The sequence below is a fragment of the Quercus suber genome, unplaced genomic scaffold (genome assembly GCF_002906115.3).
Source record: "Quercus suber isolate HL8 unplaced genomic scaffold, Cork oak 2.0 scaffold_282, whole genome shotgun sequence".
In the NCBI taxonomy this organism is placed as follows: Eukaryota; Viridiplantae; Streptophyta; class Magnoliopsida; order Fagales; family Fagaceae; genus Quercus; species Quercus suber.
Window position 1 is genome coordinate 224,888 of NW_027069738.1, and position 20,338 is coordinate 245,225.

General features: G+C 32.3%; 2 protein-coding genes and 2 long non-coding RNA genes across 4 annotated transcripts; all 4 read right to left on the reverse strand.

The window, feature by feature from the left end:
• Positions 1-8,381: 8,381 nt before the first annotated feature.
• LOC112039611 (uncharacterized) lies at positions 8,382-8,715 on the reverse strand. Its single transcript, XR_002886017.2, has 3 exons — positions 8,681-8,715; positions 8,535-8,588; positions 8,382-8,447 (listed from the first exon to the last, which is right to left on the reverse strand). It is a non-coding gene; the product is annotated as an uncharacterized LOC112039611 (long non-coding RNA).
• Positions 8,716-9,513: 798 nt separating this feature from the next.
• On the reverse strand, positions 9,514-15,300 carry LOC136071055 (uncharacterized). Its single transcript, XR_010632367.1, has 2 exons — positions 14,968-15,300; positions 9,514-10,047 (listed from the first exon to the last, which is right to left on the reverse strand). It is a non-coding gene; the product is annotated as an uncharacterized LOC136071055 (long non-coding RNA).
• On the reverse strand, positions 11,678-14,759 carry LOC112039754 (uncharacterized; the record flags this gene model as incomplete). Its single annotated transcript, XM_065781900.1, has 6 exons — positions 11,678-12,260; positions 12,379-12,812; positions 12,893-13,117; positions 13,203-13,294; positions 13,978-14,076; positions 14,477-14,759. Coding segments are annotated over 5 exons (780 nt in total), but the record flags the coding sequence as incomplete, so codon positions are not given.
• Positions 15,301-17,873: 2,573 nt separating the features above from the next.
• LOC112009807 (cytochrome P450 72A397-like) lies at positions 17,874-20,071 on the reverse strand. The gene is made up of 3 exons (XM_065781889.1): positions 19,800-20,071; positions 18,861-19,239; positions 17,874-18,460 (listed from the first exon to the last, which is right to left on the reverse strand). Exons 1-3 carry the CDS (start codon positions 20,039-20,041, stop codon positions 18,035-18,037), a joined length of 1,047 nt encoding a protein of 348 aa, XP_065637961.1. The 5' UTR covers positions 20,042-20,071; the 3' UTR covers positions 17,874-18,034.
• Between the last annotated feature and the right edge of the window lie 267 nt (positions 20,072-20,338).

Below are 20,338 nucleotides of genomic sequence, written 5' to 3' on the forward strand. Positions count from 1 at the left end.
TTTTAGTGACCAAGTACTTGGAATGTTTTAGAAAGTAGACATTCCGAGCTTGAATTTGAACACAAATTTTGAATTTTTTTGACTTAAATCAATAGATTTATTGTCGTTTGAATATGCCCCGAAATTCGGATTCCGACTACGTGTCGATAGAAGGGCGAAAAAAAATTGAAGTCTAACGTTCTGTTGATGAATTTGGTTTTAAAATATTTTTCCTATATCGGCAGATCAACCAACGCAAAATCAAATTTTTGATAGAAAAATACATTGGTGGCAAGTTATTCATGAGACTTAGTCACTTTGAAAATGTGTTAAAAAGTGACCTTTGGTCACCGTTTTGACAATAACTTTTGAACGGTAAGAAATTCTTAAGCGCGGTCATAATGTTTTAGAAGGTGGACATTCCGATCTTGAATTTGAACAATTATTTTGAATTTTTTGACTCAAATCAAGAGATTTGTTGTCGTTTGAATATGACCCATCGAGTGACTCGAAATTTTGATTCCAACTAAGTGTTGATAGAAGGGTGAAAAAATGGAATTCTAACGTTCCGTTGACGAATGTAGTTTGAAAATATTTTTTCTATACCTTGAGACCAATCCACCAAAAATCAAATTTTTGGTAAAAAATATGTTAGTGGATAGTTATTCACGACACTATATCGCTTTGAAAATGTGTTAAAAACTGACCCTTAGTTACCGTTTTGACAATAACTTTTGAATGGTAAGGAATTCCTTGACAAGGTCTAATTTTTTAGAAATCAGACATTTCGAGCATGAATATCAACACAAATTTTGAATTTTTTCGACACAAATCATGAGAGTTATTGTCATTTGAAAATAACCCACTGATTTACCCGAAATTCGGATACCAACTATGTGCCGATAGAAGGGCATAAAAATGGAAGTCTAACGTCCCATTCACGAATTTGGTTTTAAAATATTATACTTATACCTTAAGAAAATCCACACAAAATCAAAATTTTGGAAAAAATATGTTAGTGGCAAGTTATTCACGAGACTTATTCGCATAGAAAATGTGTTGAAAAGGGACCGTTGGTCACCGTTTTGACAATAACTTTTGAACAGAAAGGAATTCTTAGACGCAGTCAAAATATTTTAGAAAGAAAACATTTTGAGCTTGAATTTCAACAAAAATTATGAACTTTTTCAACAAACATTATTAGAGTTATTGTCGTTTGAAAAATGGCCCACTGAGTTACCCGAAATTCATATTCCAACTATGTGCTGATAGAAGGGCATATAAATGGAAGTCTAATGTTTCGTTCACAAATTTAGTTTTCAAATATTATACATATACCTCAAGACCAATCCACACAAAATCAAATTTTTGGTAAAAAATATGTGAGTGGCTAGTTATTCATGAGACTAAATCACTTTGAAAATGTGTTGAAAGGTGACCATAGGTCACTGTTTTGACAATAACTTTTGAACAGTAAGGAATTCTTTGATCCGGTCCAAATATTCTAGAAAGTAGACATTTCGAGGTTGAATTTCAACACAAATTTTGAATTTTTTCGACACAAATGATGAGTGTTATTGTCATTTGAAAAATAACCGACCGAGTTACCCGAAATTTGGATTCCATCTATGTGCCGATAGAAGGGCGTAAAAATGTAAGAATAACGTTTCGTTCACAAATTTGGTTTTAAAATATTATACCTATACCTTGAGATCAGTCCACACAAAATATAATTTTTGAAAAAAAATACATTAGCGGCTCGTTATTCATGAGACTTAATTGCTTAGAAAATGTGTTGAATAGTGACCTCTGGTCACCGTTTTGAGAATAACTTTTGAACGGAAATGAATTCTCATACGCGGTCTGAGTGTTTTAGAAAGTAGACATTCTGAGCTTGAATTTCAACACTAATTATGAATTTCTTCAACAAAAATTATTAGAGTTATTGTTGTTTGAAAAATGGCCCACCGGGTTACCCAAAATTCATATTCCCACTATGTGCTGATAGAATGGCGTAAAAATGGCAATCTAATGTTTCGGTCACGAATTTGGTTTTCAAATATTATACCTATACCTTGAGATCAATCCACACAAAATCAAATTTTTGGAAAAAAATATGTTAGTGGCTAGTTATTCACGAGACTTAATTGCATAGAAAATATGTAGAAAAGTGCCCTTGGTCACCATTTTGACAATAAATTTTGAACGGTAAGGAATTCGTAGACGCGGTTTGAATGTTTTAGAAAGTAGACATTCTGAGTTTGAATTTCAACACAAATTTTGGATTTTTTTTTTTTTTTTTTACATTAATTATGAGAGTTATTGTGGTTTGAAAAATGGCCTAACGAGTTACCCGAAATTTGGATTCCAACTATATGCCGATAGAATGGCGTAAAAATGGAAGTCTAATGTTTTGTTCATGAATTTGGTTTTCAAATATTATACCTATACCTTGAGACCAATCCACACAAAATCAAATTTTTGGGAAAAAATACATTAGTGGATAGTTATTCACAAGACTTAATTGCTTTGAAAATGTGTTGAAAACTGACATTTGGTCATCATTTTGACAACAACTTTTGAACGGTAAGGAATTCTTTGACGTGGTCTAAATATTTTAGAAAATAGACATTCCGAGTTTGAATTTCAACAAAAATTTTAAATTTTTTGACACAAATCATGAGAGTTATTGTCATTCGAAAAATAGCCCACTGAGTTACTCGAAATTCGGATTTCAACTATGTGCTGATGGAAGGGCGTAACAATGGAAGTCTAACGTTTCATTCACAAATTTGGTTTTAAAATATTATACCTATACCTTGAGACCAATCCACATAAAATCAAATTTTTGGGAAAAAAATACATTAGTGGCAAGTTATTCACAAGACTAAATCGCTTTAAAAATGTGTTGAAAAGTGACATTTGGTCACTGTTTTGAATATAACTTTTGAACGGAAAGGAATTCTTTGACACAATCTAAATATTTTAGAAACTAGACATTTCGAGATTGAATTTCAACACAAATTTTGATAGCCCACCGAGTTACTCAAAATTCGGATTGTTTTGTTCACGAATTTGGTTTTCAAATATTACACCTATAACTTGAGATCAAACCACACAAAATCAAATTTTTGGAAAAAAATAAGTTAGTGGTTAGTTATTTGCGAGAATTAATTGCTTAGAAAATGTGATGAAAAGTGACCTCGGGTCATCGTATTGAGAATAACTTTTGAACGGTAAGGAATTTGAAGATGCGGTCTAAATGTTTTAGAAAGTAAACATTCTGAGATTGAATTACAACACAAATTTTGAATTTTTTTGACACAAATTATGACAGTTATTGTCGTTTGAAAATGGCCCACTGAGTTACCCGAAATTCCGATTCCAAGTATGTGCCGATAGAAGGGCGTAAAAATGGAAGTCTAACATTTCGTTCATGAATTTGGTTTTCAAATATTATACCTATACCTTGATATCAATCCATACAAAATCAAATTTTTAGAAAAAAAATGCATTAGTGGCTAGTTATTCATGAGACTTAGTCACTTAGAAAATATGGTGAAAAGTGACCTTTGGCCACCATTTTGACATTAAATTTTGAATGGTAAGGAATTCATAGATGCAGTTTGAATGTTTTAAAAAGTAGATATTTCGAGCTTGAATTTCAACACAAATTTTGAATTTTTTCAAAATTAATTATGGGAGTTATTGTGATTGAAAAATGGCCCAATGATTTACCCGAAATTCGGATTCCAACTATTCGTCGATAGAAGGGCGTAAAAATGGACATCTAACATTTCGCTCACGAATTTGGTTTTGAAATATTATACCCATACCTTGAGACCAATCCACACAAAATCAAATTTTTGGTAAAAAATACGTTTCTAGCTAGTTATTCACGATACTAAATCATTTTGAAAATGTGTTGAAAAGTGACCTTTGGTCACCGTTTTGACAATATCTTTTGAACGGTAAGGAATTCTTTGACGCGGTCTGAATATTTTAGAAAGTAGACATTTTGAGATTGAATTTCAACACATATTTTGAATTTTTTGGACACAAATCATGAGAATTATTGTCATTTGAAAAATAGCCCACCGAGTTTCCCAAAATTCAAATTCCAACTATGTGCCGATAGAAGGGCGTAAAAATGTAAGTATAACATTTCGTTCACAAATTTGGTTTTAAAATATTATACCTATACCTTGAGATCAATCCACACAAAATAAAATTTTTGGAAAAAAAATACGGTAGTGGCTAGTTATTCACAAGACTTAATTGCTTAGAATTTGTGTTGAAAAGTGACCTTTGGTCACCGTTTTGACAATAAGTTTTGAGATGTAAGGATTTCTTTGACGCGGTTTGAAAGTTTAAGAAAGTAGACATTCCGAGCTTGAATTTCTACACAAATTTTGAAGTTTTTCGACACAAATTATGAGAGTTATTGTCGTTTGAAAAATGCCCCACCAAGTTACTCAAAATTCAGATTAAAACTACGTGCCGATAGAAGGGCGTAAAAACGGAAGCCTAATGTTTTTTTCACGGATTTGGTTTTAAAATAATCTACCTATACCTCGAGAACAATCCACCCAAACTCAAACTTTTGGTAAAAAATACGTTAGTGGCTAGTTATTCATGAGACTAAATTGCATTGAAAATGTGTTGAAAAGTGAACTTTGGTCACCGTTTTGACAATAAATTTTGAACGGTAAGGAATTCTTTGCCAAGATCTGAAAATTTTAGAAAGTAAACATTTTGAGCTTAAATTTTAACACAAATTTTGAATTATTTTGACACAAATCATGAGAGTTATTGTCATTTGAAAAATGCCCCCTTGAGTTACCAGAAATTCGGATTCCAACAATGTGCCGATAGAAGAGTGTAAAAATAGATGCCTTTTTTTTCACGGATTTGGTTTTAAAATATTATTCTTATACCTCAAGAACAATCCACCCAAAATCAAACTTTTAGAAAAAAATACTTTAGTGGCTAGTTATTCACGAGACTTAATCGCTTAGAAAATGTGTTGAAAAGTGACATTTGGTCACTGTTTTGACAATAATTTTGAGATGTAAGGATTTCTTTTACGCGTTTTGAAAGTTTTAGAAACTAGACATTCCGAGCTTGAATTTCAACACAAATTTTGAATTTTTTTGACACAATCATGAGAGTTATTGTCATTTGAAAAATGCCCCACCGAGTTACATGAAATTTGGATTCCAACAATGTGCCGATAAAAGGGCGTAAAAATGGAAGCCTAACATTTTTTTTACGGATTTGGTTTGAAAATATTACACCTATGCCTCAAGAATAATCCACTCAAAATCAAACTTTTGGAAAAAAATACGTTAGTGCGCTAGTTATTCACGTGACTAGATCGCATTGAAAATGTGTTGAAAAGTGACCTTTGGTCACCGTTTTGACAATAAGTTTTGAACGGAAAGAAATTCTTTGCCGTGGTCTGAAACTTTTAGGAAATAGACATTCCGAGCTTGAATTTCAACACAAATTTTGAATTTTTTCGATACAAATCATGAGAGTTATTTTCGTTTGAAAAATGCCCTACCGAGTTACCAGAAATTTGGATTCCAATAATGTGTTGATAGAACAGCATAAAAATGGAAGCCTAACGTTTTTTTTTCATGGATTTGGTTTTAAAATATTATACCTATACCTTGAGAACAATCCACCCAAAATCAAACTTTTGGAAAAAAATACGTTAGGGGCTAGTTATTCACGAGACTAAATCGCTTTAAAAATGTGTTGAAAAGTGACATTTGGTCACCGTTTTGACAAAAACTTTTGAACGGTAAGAAATTATTTGATGCGGTCTGAAAATTTTAAAAAGTAGACATTTTGAGCTTAAATTTCAACACAAATTTTGAATTTTTTCGATACAAATCATGAGAGTTATTTTCGTTTGAAAAATGCCCTACCAAGTTACCCAAAATTTGGATTCCAATAATGTGTTGATAGAACAGCGTAAAAATGGAAGCCTAACATTTATTTCATGGATTTGGTTTTAAAATATTATACCTATACCTTGAGAACAATCCACCCAAAATCAAACTTTAGGGAAAAAATACGTTAGGGGCTAGTTATTCACGAGACTAAATCGCTTTGAAAATGTGTTGAAAAGTGACATTTGGTCACCGTTTTGACAAAAATTTTTGAACAGTAAGAAATTCTTTGATGCGGTCTGAAAATTTTAGAAAGTAGACATTCTGAGCTTAAATTTCAACACAAATTTTGCACTTTTTCGACACAAATCATGAGAGTTATTGTCGTTTGAAAAAAACCCATCCGAGTTACTCGAAATTCAGATTCTAACTATGTGCTGATAGAAGGGCGTAAAAATGGAAGCCTAACATTTTTTTTTGTGGATTTGGTTTCAAAATATTATACCTATACCTCAAGAACAATCCACCCAAAAACAAACTTTTAGAAAAAAATACGTTAGTGGCTAGTTATTCACGAGACTAATTCACATTGAAAATGTGTTGAAAAGTGACTTTTGGTCATTGTATTGACAATAAGTTTTGAATGGTAAGGAATTCTTTGCCGCAGTCTAAAAATTTTTAAAACTAGACATTCTGAACTTGAATTTCAACATAAATTTTAAATTTTTTTGACACAAATTATGATGGTTGTTGTTGTTTGAAAAATGCCCCACCGAGTTACCCAAAATTCGGATTCCAACAATGTGCCAATAGGAGAGCGTAAAAATGGATGCGTAAGGTTTTTTTTTCATGGATTTGGTTTTAAAATATTATACCTATACCTCAAGAACAATCAACCCAAAATCAAAATTTAGGAAAAAAATACGTTAGTGGCTAGTTATTCATGATTCTAAATCACTACAAAAATGTGTTGAAAAGTGACCTTTGGTCACCATTTTGACAATAAGTTTTGAACGGTAAGGAATTCTTTGTTGTGGTCTGAAAATTTTAGAGAGTAGACATTGCGAACTTGAATTTCAACACAAATTTTGCATTTTTTTTTGCCACAAATCATGAGTTATTGTCGTTTGAAAAATGCCCCATCGGGTTGCTCAAAATTCGAATTCCAACAATGTGCCGATAGAAGGGTGTAAAAATGGAAGCCTAACATTTTTTTTTTCACGGATTTGGTTTTAAATTATGATATCTATACCTTGAGAACAATTCACCCAAAATCAAACTTTTGGAAAAAAATGCGTTAGTGGCTAGTTATTCATGAGACTTAATCGCTTAAAAAATGTGCTGAAAAGTACCTAATAAGAAGAATATTCTACCTGGAAGTGTTTCCACTACTCTGAAGAATCATACAGCTTCAAAAGTGCATCTTTCTGAAAAGAAAGCCAATTTTTTGGCTTCTGCCCTAAAAGGAAGGTATGTACAGAAAGTTCAATCTATTTGTTGAAGCACATATATAAATGTATACAAATACCCAATTGAAACATTTGTTTATTTTTTCATTTGAAGGAAACTATTTGATGAAGCAATTCATCAGACCACATCTGAGAAGGTATCCAATATTTTGCTTTGTACTGAATATAAAGTAATCAATTCTGGCCAGATCATATTTTGTGCAAAGATTAGAAACTTGCAACTTATCTTAATTCACTTTCTAGGAAATGTAACTAATAGTTGTTTGTTAGGGGACGAAAATAATACTTTCTCAATTGTACTATAAGAGATTTGGAAAATTATGAGGCTCAGGTACCTAGATAAAAGATGGGTTTTCATGTTTGTAAAGAAGCCTAATAGGCTTTGTTGCAGGAATAGGTGAGGTTTTCTGGAACTTTTTTTTTTTTTTTGAATTTATTATTTTTTGAAAGATTGAACATGTTAACTAGTGTGTTTGCTTCTTTTTTTATTCCTAATTCAAATTATGGAATCATTTTCATTTTCAGAGGAAGTGCATTTCAAATGATACCAATGTAACAGTGCTTTCAGAAGTGGTACTTTTATCTTTTATTGTTAATTTAATATCCTGTTTTGGTATAATTTAGCATTCAAAAGATGTGACTGAAGTCAATTGATATCCTGTGTAGGAAAATGAAAATCCATTAGCAGTTGTCATGAAGGATATAGAATCTACTTCTCCATTGCAAAAGGTTATGTGCAATTAAGTTGGTAATATCAAGACAATTTCCCCACATGCTTTTTTAATTTATTGATATCTAGAACTATTTTAGTTCTTTTACATGAAGCTTTCCCATTACCAATTTCCACTTTCTGATTATAAATATATATATATTTTTTTTTTCTAAAATTTTATGGCTAGTGAGGTTTTTGTTTATGGTGAGGACTATCATGAGCAAGATACTTCCTATGTCAATGGTAGCAGTAAGGCCTTATCTTTTGCTAAAGGTTGGTAGCATGTGAATGTGTTTTTTGAATGTGTTTACTACTACCATTGACATAGGAAGTATCTTGCTCATGATGGTTCTCACCATAAACAGAAACCTCACTAGCCAGAAAATCCTAGAAAAAAAAAATTATAATCAAAAAGTGTTTCCACATATTCAAACCGTAAAATAATTGGATCACCTTAATATTTTGTATAGTAACCTTATTTGGTATTGGAGTTTTCACTGCACTAGAAATTGGTAATGGGGAAGCTTCCTGTAAAAGAATTAAAATAGTTCTAGATATCAAAAAATTAAAAAAACATGTGGGGAAATTGTCTTGATATTACCAACTTAATTGCACATAACCTTTTGCAATGGAGAAGTAGATTCTATATCCTTCACGACAGCGGCTAATGGATTTTCATTTCCTACACAGGATATCAATTGACTTTAGTCACATCTTTTGAATACTAAATTTTACCAAAATTGGATATTAAATTAACAATAAAAGATAAAAGTACCACTTCTGAAAGCACTGTTACATTGGTATCATTTGAAATGCACTTCCCTTGAAAATGAAAATGATTCCATAATTTGAATTGATAATTATTCTTCACTTTTAAAACAAGATACTTTAAAAAAAAAAAAAAAATTTGGGAGTAGGTAGGAGTCAAACTTTTCCCATTTGAGCAAACGAGTATCTAACTTTAAATTTAATTGATATTATTCATATTTAAAAGTTTGAATGGGCATATAGTCTTTTTTTTTTTTTTTTTTTAAAGAAGAAAATGGACATATAATATTATTTGCTATACTAGCATTACTGATGTTTGAATGTACTTAGAATCTTATTTGCATGCAATATTTTCAGTCAATCATATTTTAAGCAATAGATCAAAGGTAGTATTTTCTATAATGACTTTGAATTAAATAATCAAAGGTAGTATCTAGCAATAATCATATTCTTTGTGGTGCCTAGTGGATGTAGTTTGAATCCTACTTCTCCCATTAACTACCCATCTCAAAAAATATTGTCACTTTTAATTTATGAGTACTGCCACAATCACAAATTATTTCACAACATTTTTACAAATTTTTTATGTGACAAATTCTTATTGATTCTCATCTAGGTTCATTACTAACGTCATCTTTTCACTTACAAATAATCACTCACCACATCATTAGTTCATAAAAAAATCTATAAAATAGTTTGTGTCTGTGGGATTATTCATAACCAAAATGCAAACAATTCCCTACTGTGATTATTGTACTGTGCCTATAAGTTTCTTGATCACAAATATGTGCTAGACAGACATTTGAAACTTAGCTACGGAGTTTAGTACAAAAGTGTTTTTGTGTTAAACTTGGTGATTTGTACAATATCACTTTACAGATAAATCATGCTGCTCCAAACTAAGGTACAACATTTTTTACTAAAGTGATAACAATAATCTAATTTGGATACAACTATTGATTCCACATGGATTTAAAGAGATAAGAAATGTAATATATAACCTTCAACTTCTCTAAATGGAAAGCAGGGTTGATAATCTTTCTGTGTTTAGCCCATTTCTCACCCTTGTAGCTTATTAATCCCATTGCAAGCAATCTAGTAAGTGGATTTGGTTTGGGCTTCTGAAAGTCACCCATCTTGGTGAAAACATCTTTGATTTGTTCAGGGCTCATAATGTTTACACGGGGTCTTGGGCCGAGCCATGTAAAAGAATTCTTGCCTGCATTTGTTCACAAAGGTTAGAAATAAATCCAATATTAAAAAAAAAAAATATTATGTCTATATTATTTTTACAACAAATCTTAAGTGAGAGTTTCTTATTAACTATTACTAATTGGCAAAAAATAATTTTAGCTGTGTTTAAATTAGAAGTAGTAACACTAGCTTTACCTAAAAATTTTTTGGCTCCACCGCTACCAATTTAGATTCTTGTTTATAGTTTAATCAATTGGTCTAGTTTTTCTGGTTCAGTTTTAAGATTTTGGGCATAAGCTAATTCATAGTTGGAAGCTTTTAAACAGAAGTTACAGGACTTAAAACAACCATACATACTTTATTGCTATGGAAATGAGTGAGATATACGCTCCGTTTGTTTCGATGTAAAATATTTGCAGGAAAATATTTTCATTTTACCGTGGTTGGCAATGTATATGAAAATGTTGTGTAAAATATTTTCCAATGTTTGGCACAACGTAAAATGGAAATAAAAAAACGGTAAAATCAAAACAATGACCACAAAATGACCATTAACTGTTGGATCCTTGCATCATCATAATTCCAGCCACATTTTTTATTTGAGTGGTATAACAATAAGAAATTGGAGTTGGCTGGATAGATTCTATACTTATAAAAAATGAATAGTCCAGCTCAACTGATGCTGTAGCAATGGGCTGGTCAGAGAAGAATTATGCACAATTGTACCCCAAAACTAGTCTTTTGGCCCCTACTCAATTCAATAAGACTATTTGGTCCAATAAACCTCCAAGGTAACTGACTGTATGTGGTAGATAGATTATTGAGAAGTGACAGCTCAGGGCATCATATGATTTCCTTACCATCTCTTTATTACTCTGACTTGCCCCTTTAATCTTTCTCTCTCTCATCAATCTAAAGATTATGTTAAATCAGATATGTGAATAAATTATAAGTCAATTAAACTCTTAATTTTATTCCGGATAATTTCCACTAGCAAACTGTAATTGTCTCTAGCCCTTTCTATATCAAACCCAAACCCCGATTATAATTAAAAAAAAAAAAAAAAAAACAACTTAGCAAAATCATCACTTTGGCATAATTCCAATACATGTAGCCTTTGGAACAATGTTTATTCCTACTGCTTTGGTGAGATAAATCCCTTTGAGCTTTTGACTCCCACCCTTAAGTCAAACTACTTCAATCATTCCATTCCAGTTTCGACCTTCACCCCCTACACCATAACAGTATTCTACAGTCTACAGACCATGAACCAGCAGAATTCAACTCAATATAATTGTTTCTTGGCAAAGGCATTCCATTCCAGGTACAAGCCGCTCCATAAAGGTTTCCTCCTACTACTTTTGTAGAAGGTAAGTGCCAAATCACCAAAACCACAATCTGTGAAAATTTTCTGCAACCAACTCAAGGGCCTACAAAAATTAATAAAGCAGTAGTAAAGAAGAGAGAGAAAATCTGTTAGTATTTTCATTTAACAATCACCCCATTGTTAAATGAAAGCTCAGAATCAGCAGTCAATATTTCAACCTGATAGTTCAGGTAATCAAAGGAGAGTATCATGTCCTTAATGGCCTATTTCAAAATGAAAGAACCTGCAGAATATTTCTCAACCAATACAGCAGAACTTGCAAAATATATCTGGAAAAAATATAACATAATCAAAATTTTAATGAATCCAAAATATAACATTATTCCATAATAACTCCAAAACATGTCAATCAGTGTTCCATAATTATTAATAACCTAAAGAATACCATGGTACCACTAATATGTTTCACACAACGTATCCAGCAACTTCAAGTTAGAAGGTTTTGTTGAAAAATTTCTCCGACCAAAGCTTTCTCACCCTATCATTTTTAGCCATAAAGGCCCTTCCTGCCTTTTCATCATTAACCAAATGATCAAAAGCTTCATCAAGCATGTCTTCTTCAAAGCCTTCAACGTTCATCACTACTTTATGAAGCTCATTTGTATTAACTGGGCCATGACTAAGAGCTGTAACAGCTACTGCAATCTGTTTGAGTTGTTCAATCATCTCACTAAAAGGACTATTTGGATTTTGGATGTCATTCTATGGGGTCTCATTTTGAACCAATGGAGAACGTTCACTCCATTGCTTTGAAAAGCCACCAGTTGCCATGTCCTTACCAACAACAATAGCCATCTCATCATACTGTTCAATTTTTTTTTATTTAAATAAGGCGCATGAGCGGGATGAGCCTGTTCAAAGAAATATGACAATGTCAATATATTCGATGATTTAATATAATAAATGTATAAATCATTATTGATCCTAAAAAAAAAAAAAAATGAAGCTCATTTATATAAATTTCATTACCAGTACTTCAGCCCACATTGCTTGACATATCTCATCCCTTTTATTATTCCATTCTCTACTTTCCACTATAGCTTCGCGTTGGCTAGGTTGGACTCGATCACTAGACTCTGTCTCACATGTTCCAGCTTGTATAATTGGGTCATTAGGATCAACCCCCATGATATGATTGTGAATAACACCACATGCTAAAACTACATCCACTTGTGTATTAAAAGACCAAAATGGTTTTGCATCTAAGACACGAAAACGTTTTTTTATAACTCCAAACCCTCGCTCAATGGTAGTTTGCAACGAAGAATGACGAAGGTTGAATAATTCTTTTGCATTTTCAGGTGGATGATCACTAAACTCTTTCAAATGATATCGAACACTTCGATAAGGAGACAAGATTCCAGGTCTATTTCCATAACCAGCGTCACCAATATAATATTTACCTACAAATTATGAATCAACTTTTTTTAAAAAAATATTCCAGCATAAAACCAAACATAAAGGCTAGTTATCTATATAATACCTTCTGGATTTTAAGTCCCCTTGGTCGACTAAGTGCATCATTTAAAATACGAGAATCATGAGCACTACCTTCCCAACCAGCTAACATATAGGTGAATCTTAAGTCAAACGAAATTGCAGCTAACACATTTTGTGTTGTCCCCCCCTTTCGACCACGAAACCTTCCTTGGATTTCAATTGGAACAGATGCACGGACATGAGTTCCATCAATTGCTCCTACACAATCCTAATGATGACCAATATTAAGTAATGTTCATTTAAAAAATCACCTAATAAATAAAAAAACAACAAACAAAATTTGAAAAGTTTACCTTAAAGTAAGGATAAAACCTTCTACTATTCCTTATCTCTGGGGGTGTAGACTTGTCAGATAATCTAACAACATGCCTATATAACTGCAAAACTGCTTTAAGGACAATTTTAAAATATCGATAAGTTGTCTCAATCGGTCTATGGAACCTGGCAGCAACGACTCGAAACCTAACATTATGGCCAATAGTATGCAAAAACATCAAGACCTGCTCTGTAACAGGCATGTAGATAGTCTCACGTACCAAGTTTCTCTCAACAAGAATTCTACATAATTCATAGAAAGCTACAGGTCTCATTCTTATCATAAAACTACAATGTGCATCACCTCGATGAAGAATATCACTTATAAAACCTTCTCTTTCATAATCCCGGTTCACACGAGGTTGCCTAATTATAAATCTCCTAGGCCTAATATCTTCTAATATTGTAGCTCCCACAGCAAGGATAGATGCAACTGTGGCAAGAACTACTGCTTGAATTTTTATCCATCTACATACAAAACCAAGATAATGGGCTCTTTTAACTTTTCTTTAGCCACACAAAACTAAAACAAAATAGTTAAAGCCAACCACACAACCAAAAGCAGAGGCAACAATCGAATAAGTGATCAATGACTAAAACAAGGGTCTGGCACACAAAGCAAATATGCAAAAAGAAGTAGATACACACACACACACACAGAAAAAAAAAAAAAAAAATCAAAATCAAGTATGAAACATTCCATATAATTTTTTTAATGGCCCTGTATCCTTTAAAATATCACAACCACATTACCCTTAACCAATGAATCCTTCAGAATTGTTACAAAAGCCACTAGCTTTATATCTTTTGGCAAACCCAAAATCAAGCAATCGTCCACTTTAACAACTGTGCCTACAACAATGCAAAACCAATTATACAACACATCCATTCACTAACAAAACGTACAAAATCAAAGAATAAATGAAGCAAATGTTGCTATTATAAATGCTTCAAAAAAAAAAAAAAAAGGGTAAAAAACCCCATTTGCCTAAATCAGTTGTACTTTATCCCCACTGATCACCAATCCATTTTTAGATTGAAAAATTCAAATAGGCACACACATAGTATTAACTAAAAATCAAAAACCAAAAACCTAGTAACAAGAAACGAGCACAAAAGCCAAAATGAAACAAAACCATACGACACACCAGATTGAACAACAGATCGAACCTAAGAAAACCCAGAGAAGAGTTAGAGATGAAGAAAAACAAAAAGAAAAGGAGAAATCTAATCTAAAAAGGCAGAAAAGTACCCGGTTTTGTCGGCGATGGGCGGCGCTGGCAAAAGCTGTACCTGGCCAATGGTGCCTTGGACCTTAGAGCTGGAGATTGACGGGAGAGGGGACCGAAGGTGGCTGGGTTTTTTGGAGAGAAATTTGAGAGGGTGGCTAGGATTTTTGGAGAGAAATCTAAGAGTGTGGCTGGATTTTTTTGGAGATATATACAAGATGAGAGTTTTAGCGCGAAAGTGCAGGAGTGATAAGTATTGGGGTGTGAAGGATTGAGCAAATGTAAAATGTTTTCCCCAAATTTTAAGCTTAAAATATTTTACATAAATTTGCTTAAGTTTATTTAGTTGACTGAAAATATTTTATTTTTTATCAAATATTTTACTGCAAAACAAACACTGTAAAATTAGAAAATATTTTCTTGAAAATATTTTATACTGAAACAAACAGAGCGATAATTTGTGTTTGTTGCAACAAAATCTTTAGGTAATTAAGTTTATTGTAGACATACATACCATAATGCTTCACTGTGTGATGTTCAAAGGGGAGAACACGTGGCACAATATCATCAGAGAGTTCTATGGGTTTAGAACAAGCTTGCTTTATCATCATAGAGCCATCCTTCGTGTCCCCGAAGAAAAGTCTATAGGAATTGCCTACAAGACCTTGCTTTCTCAAGCACCTCTCTAAATATTTTGGTCTTAACCACACCCAATTCAGAATCATGCATAACAACGTTGTCATTATAACAAAAAGAATGGAGGTGGCAACTTTGTCAAGAGAAATTTCCATTATTATTTTTTCTTGGTAGAGGGAGAGCTAGAGGTAGAAGAAAGTGAAGAAGAGATAAGAATGGACGTTATATATATATATATATATATTAAAAGTCATTGAATGTATGTCTCAGACATTCTAGTCAATGAAATTCTCTTTCTCAGAGGCAGACCCATATCAGAATTCTCCTCATCCTTCTTTTTCAAACTCTCCCTTTGCTCAGGAACATCATGCTCTTTTTCTAAGTGATCCTTGTTCTTCTTTGTTATTGAACTAATCGATCCCACTTTAGTACAGTTATCATTTACACAAGAGACTAGATCATGAGGCAGTTCTACTTTAACCCAACTGTTGGTTTGTTCATTAAACTCCCAGAACCTATCAGTTTTCTGCTCAAACTGTTGATTGGTTTGTTGAACAAAATGATATGGACCCAATGAAGCATAAGCAAGAACCACAAAACAGGTCACTGACAAAAGGACCTGGATGAAAAACATGAAAGGGAATATGGACATGGTGGCACTGGAGAACCTGGTGAACACCAGACATATCAGGAACTCTTCAAGAAAAAAACTAGGACATGTTATATGTAGATTTTGTCAAGTACGAAGTTTCGTTGGGTTTGTATATATAAATATAATATACATGATCTTTTGTGGTGCCCGATATGGACCATAGTAGAAAAGATGTTATACAATAAGGCTCAAACTTCAAAGAACTATGTACATAGACATGTTGTGTTGTGTGTTTAACCGGTAAAATTTGTAAATGCTTCACAAATTTATGTCACGATTTTGTACTTTTTTTGGTTATTTTTAAATATCAGCATTTGTATTTTTTTTAGTTTTATTTTGCGACTAACTTTCTTACTCTGCCACTAATTATCTGAAGTCTCTCTCTTGCATCAAAGGTTGCTACTTGCTAGATCATATATGAAATTCTGAAATAATTTGGTCTAACTGTTCTATGTTAGTTGTAGCAAAAAATAATGCCGTTTAATTGTTAGACACTGAGACTAACTAAAACCCTACTTTTTGCAGCTAATAATTAGGCCATTTATTGTTTTAATTTGTGAATACCAAATTTCTTTTTTGGTGAATCGTTATCAACCATTTGAGGGGAAAAAAAAAAGAAGAAGTCAATATGCATGCATGTGTGCCTATATGTATTATTATAAAGATAAAAACCGTTACATACCCTATTGCATACATTTTTTTTTAATCTGAAATCATGAGTTGATCCCCTTATCGTATATCCCTAGCAAAGTAAATTTGATGAAGCAAGTCAACATACCTGTGGTTGGAGTAGTAGTGGGACCATAAATATCAAAGCATCCATGATTATGGGATTGTTTTTCAATTTTTTTTTTGGTTAGATTGTGTTGAAGAAAATATAATACGGTGGAAAGCAATAAATAAGGAGAGAGAGAAAGAGAGAGAGAATGTTAGTATTAATTAGGTGATAAGGTGAAAAACAATTGCATTTAATGATATATTTTTAACCATTAGATTTCTTAGAAATAGAGTGTGAAACCAAGAGAGAGAAAAAGGATTTCGCTTGGGAGGATCACAAGAGGAAGCAGATAGCGAGGTATTGCTGCCTTTGAGAAGACACAAAGAGAGTATGTGCAAGAGTAAAGAAAGAGAAAGCTGTACAAGAAAGAAAAAGAAGAGATAGCAGCCAAGAGGTAGCAACTTAGAGAAAAAGAAGACAACCAAGAGAGAGTTGTGCGTGGAGAAGAAAATAAAAATGAGAGACCAAAGTGTTGTCGTATTTGAAAGAGATAATTAGTGTGTCTGAAAGAGCAAAGAAAAATAAGAGAGATTTTTCTTTAGCCGAGAGACATACACAAGAATTATTGTAATTGATTTGATCATAGTGAAATTATTTGAAGTTTGTCCCGCGGTTTTTCTCTTCAAAGAGAAAGAGTTTTCCACGTAAATTTTGTGTTCTTGTGTGTAATTGTTATTTTGGATTGCTTATATTTGTAATAATATTATTTGGGACCCAACAGGCATTTCAACTTGCATTTGTGCCTCGAATGAATATCAAGCAAGACAAAGTAGTTTTCAGACATAATGAAGAGAAGTTATCGAAAGTGCTTGAAATCTATGAAAATAGGCTTGGTTCTTGGCTAGTGATGAATTTTATTTGGTTGATCTTTCACACTTGCCCAACACTAATAGAGAAAAAGTGGGGAGATGGTGGGACGAGATATCGAGCTGAGACTCTTGGAAGAAGGTGGTTGATTTGCAAAAGGGTGCTTAGAAAATTTGGTTGGCATTTCTTAAATAAATTGCTTCAGTTCGGAGAATTCATTTTCTCCCCCTTTTTTCCTTAGTTTTTTGGTTGAGTCCAAAGAGATCAATGGCATTTTTATCCCCCCATGTGTAATATTTCAATTTTAGAACGCTTAAGGGAAATTCATTAATTTTCTACTAGCATCATATACTCTAGCCTTTGTAATAAAGTTGTTAAAATTGGGATCTTATAATCGGTAAAAGGGTTTTTAATTTGGGTAGGATTAAAAAATTAACATTATACTTCAAAAATGAAAATTTACCAATAATAATGATGTATTTTTCTAATTATATATTTTTTTTTAACACTATTCAACATTGTTTCCTTCAATTAATGCAATAATGGATGTAGAAACACAAACATAATATAATAGAGTGAAAATCATAATATGTTGTTTCTTGTTCTTTAGAAAATGAGTTTTTAATAACTAAATAATAAATAGAACACCAAATAAGCCACAAGGCACAATGTTGATAAATCTTTTTTAACTGGAACAACTTTGTGGTACTATATCTTATGTAATATAACGTGAGCGCCAAATTGAGGTTGAACAATTATGATTGAGCAAGAAGCATGAGCATAGGATGAGGACATCTCAAATGAGAAGTTCTGCAAAATGAGTGACAAAGCCATCTTGGTCTCTACTAGAGCAAAGTTTTGACCAACACATATCCTTGGACCCCCACCAAATGGGAAGAATGATACTTGGCCCTTTGTTGCCTTTGAAATGCCTTCTGAAAATCTCTCTGGGTTAAACTGTTTTGCAATCTCACCCCATAGTTCATTATCATGGTGGACTAGGATTGTTGGTAGAGCAATCTCCACTCCAGCTGGTATAATCAAATTTCCCAGCTTGGTTTCCTTGTAAACTATTCGAAGTAGCAAAGCTGCTGGTGGGTACAACCTCAGAGCCTCATTCAATATCATGGTTACCTATGCCATGGATAACCAACTATTACAAGAGTGCATTTCTTAAAAAAATTAGTAAAATAAAATAAGTTCATTAAATTTTCCTCTTGAAGAGTATTCGATTTTGAAGCTCATTTATGATTGATAAAATTTGAAACAAAATTTATTACTCGATCTATAAACCTAATCAAATTTGAGGTTTGCACTCAAATTAGTGGTCTATAGTCTATACTACCAAGTGCCAACTCTAACAAAAAATTAGTATGTTGACTATCATGAGCTCAATAGAAAATGGCTTTTACTCGATCAATTAAATAATATTGGCATGAATATTCATGGATGTGAATATTTCATCTTCGAAAGACATTACATATAAATTTTATAGGAAAATAAAGAAAAATTAGAATCTTTAGGGAATACTTACAATTTTAAGGCGATTTAACCCATCAAAGTCAGGTTTGTTCTTACCAAAGACTTGCAAAACCTCTTCTCTTGCATGAGCTTGCCAATTTGGATACTTACTCAACAAAACCATTGTCCAAACAAGTAAAACTGAGGTTGTCTCTTCCCCGGCAAGGTAGAAAAGCTTACATTCCTCAATTACATCCTTAATACTCATTTCGGCACTCTTCTTATTACCAGATTCCTTAATCTCTCTAGAATTTGATTCCATTAGAATGCCTAATAAGTCGTCATTTTTGCCTTTGCATGCCTTCTCCCTTTTGTTAATGATTCCCATTAGTAAGTCTTGTACTTCTCTTTCAATTTCCTTCATCCTCCTGTGTGCCTTAGTTGGTAAAAACCTGCATGCATAAATATTAGCTATTAGTAAATTGTGAAGATTGAAGAGACAAAAACGGGAATTGTAGTAATTATAATGTGATGATCTTTGTTAATTTTTGTGTTTGATGAGATGTTTAGGAAAGTAGGTTATAACCAATTTCTTTTTTGAATAAACAATAAAATTTGGAATTTTGCTTTCATTGGAGACATGGTTTTAAAAATTGAATAGGACCGACCAATTCAACTAGGAACTGAAACCAATCCAATTCGGTAAAATCACCCAAAATTGGTCAAAAATTGAGTTAAACTGGGAATTTGGGTCAAAATCAATTTTTTGACCTTATCGATTTTTGAAACAATGATCGGACTTCAAAAAATAGCAGATTCCTATAAAAAAAAATTAGCATATATATATATATATATACTTTAATAGATATGATAGAATTTAAATTTATATAACGTATAAGCTGAATTGTAATTGGTTAATCCTATTTCAATAAAAATCAAATTTGACTTCTTTGTATTTTTGGGTAAGGAACTAAACTTGACTTATTTTCAAAGTTGAATGTTTAATTACTACCTTAGTCCAGGAAAGTATACAGATTGTGATACTTTTACAAAGAGTTGTGCTTGCTCTTTTTGGAGTTCAAATAATCTTCTTCCTTCTTTATAGCTACTTCCAAATGCTGTTCTTGAAATCACATCGCTTGACATGTTTTGAAGATAAGGCCATATGTCTAACTCACAAGATCCATTTTTAGAGATTAACCTCTCCCACTGGCTAATCATATCAATGCAACTTTGAAAAAATGCAGGTAACATAAGCTGTAGCAATCGCGATGTAAATTGTTTAAACTATAATAAATAGAAACAAGATTATTGGCATTATATTGTTCAACAAATCTCCACACATAACTTTCTTCACAAATTTTTTTCACAGCTCTTGCAAATGACAAGTTATTAATGATATATAGCCCATATGAAAATCAATAACCATTTTTTTAAGAGAAAAATTACTAACAATTTACCACTTCAATAACAGTAAAAAAATGTTATGTCTATATTATTACTCTATATTGTTTTTGAAAGAATCCCAACTACGCTTATAATACATATGCG

Excerpts from the sequence above, each read along its gene's own strand:
- LOC112009807 (XM_065781889.1), bottom strand. The coding sequence starts at position 20,041 with ATGTTACCTGCATTTTTTCAAAGTTGCATTGATATGATTAGCCAGTGG. Across the intron at positions 19,240-19,799 it reads GTATACTTTCCTGGACTAAG|GTTTTTACCAACTAAGGCAC; the intron begins GTAGTAATTAAA and ends TTATGCATGCAG. Across the intron at positions 18,461-18,860 it reads GGTTAAATCGCCTTAAAATT|GTAACCATGATATTGAATGA; the intron begins GTAAGTATTCCC and ends TCCATGGCATAG.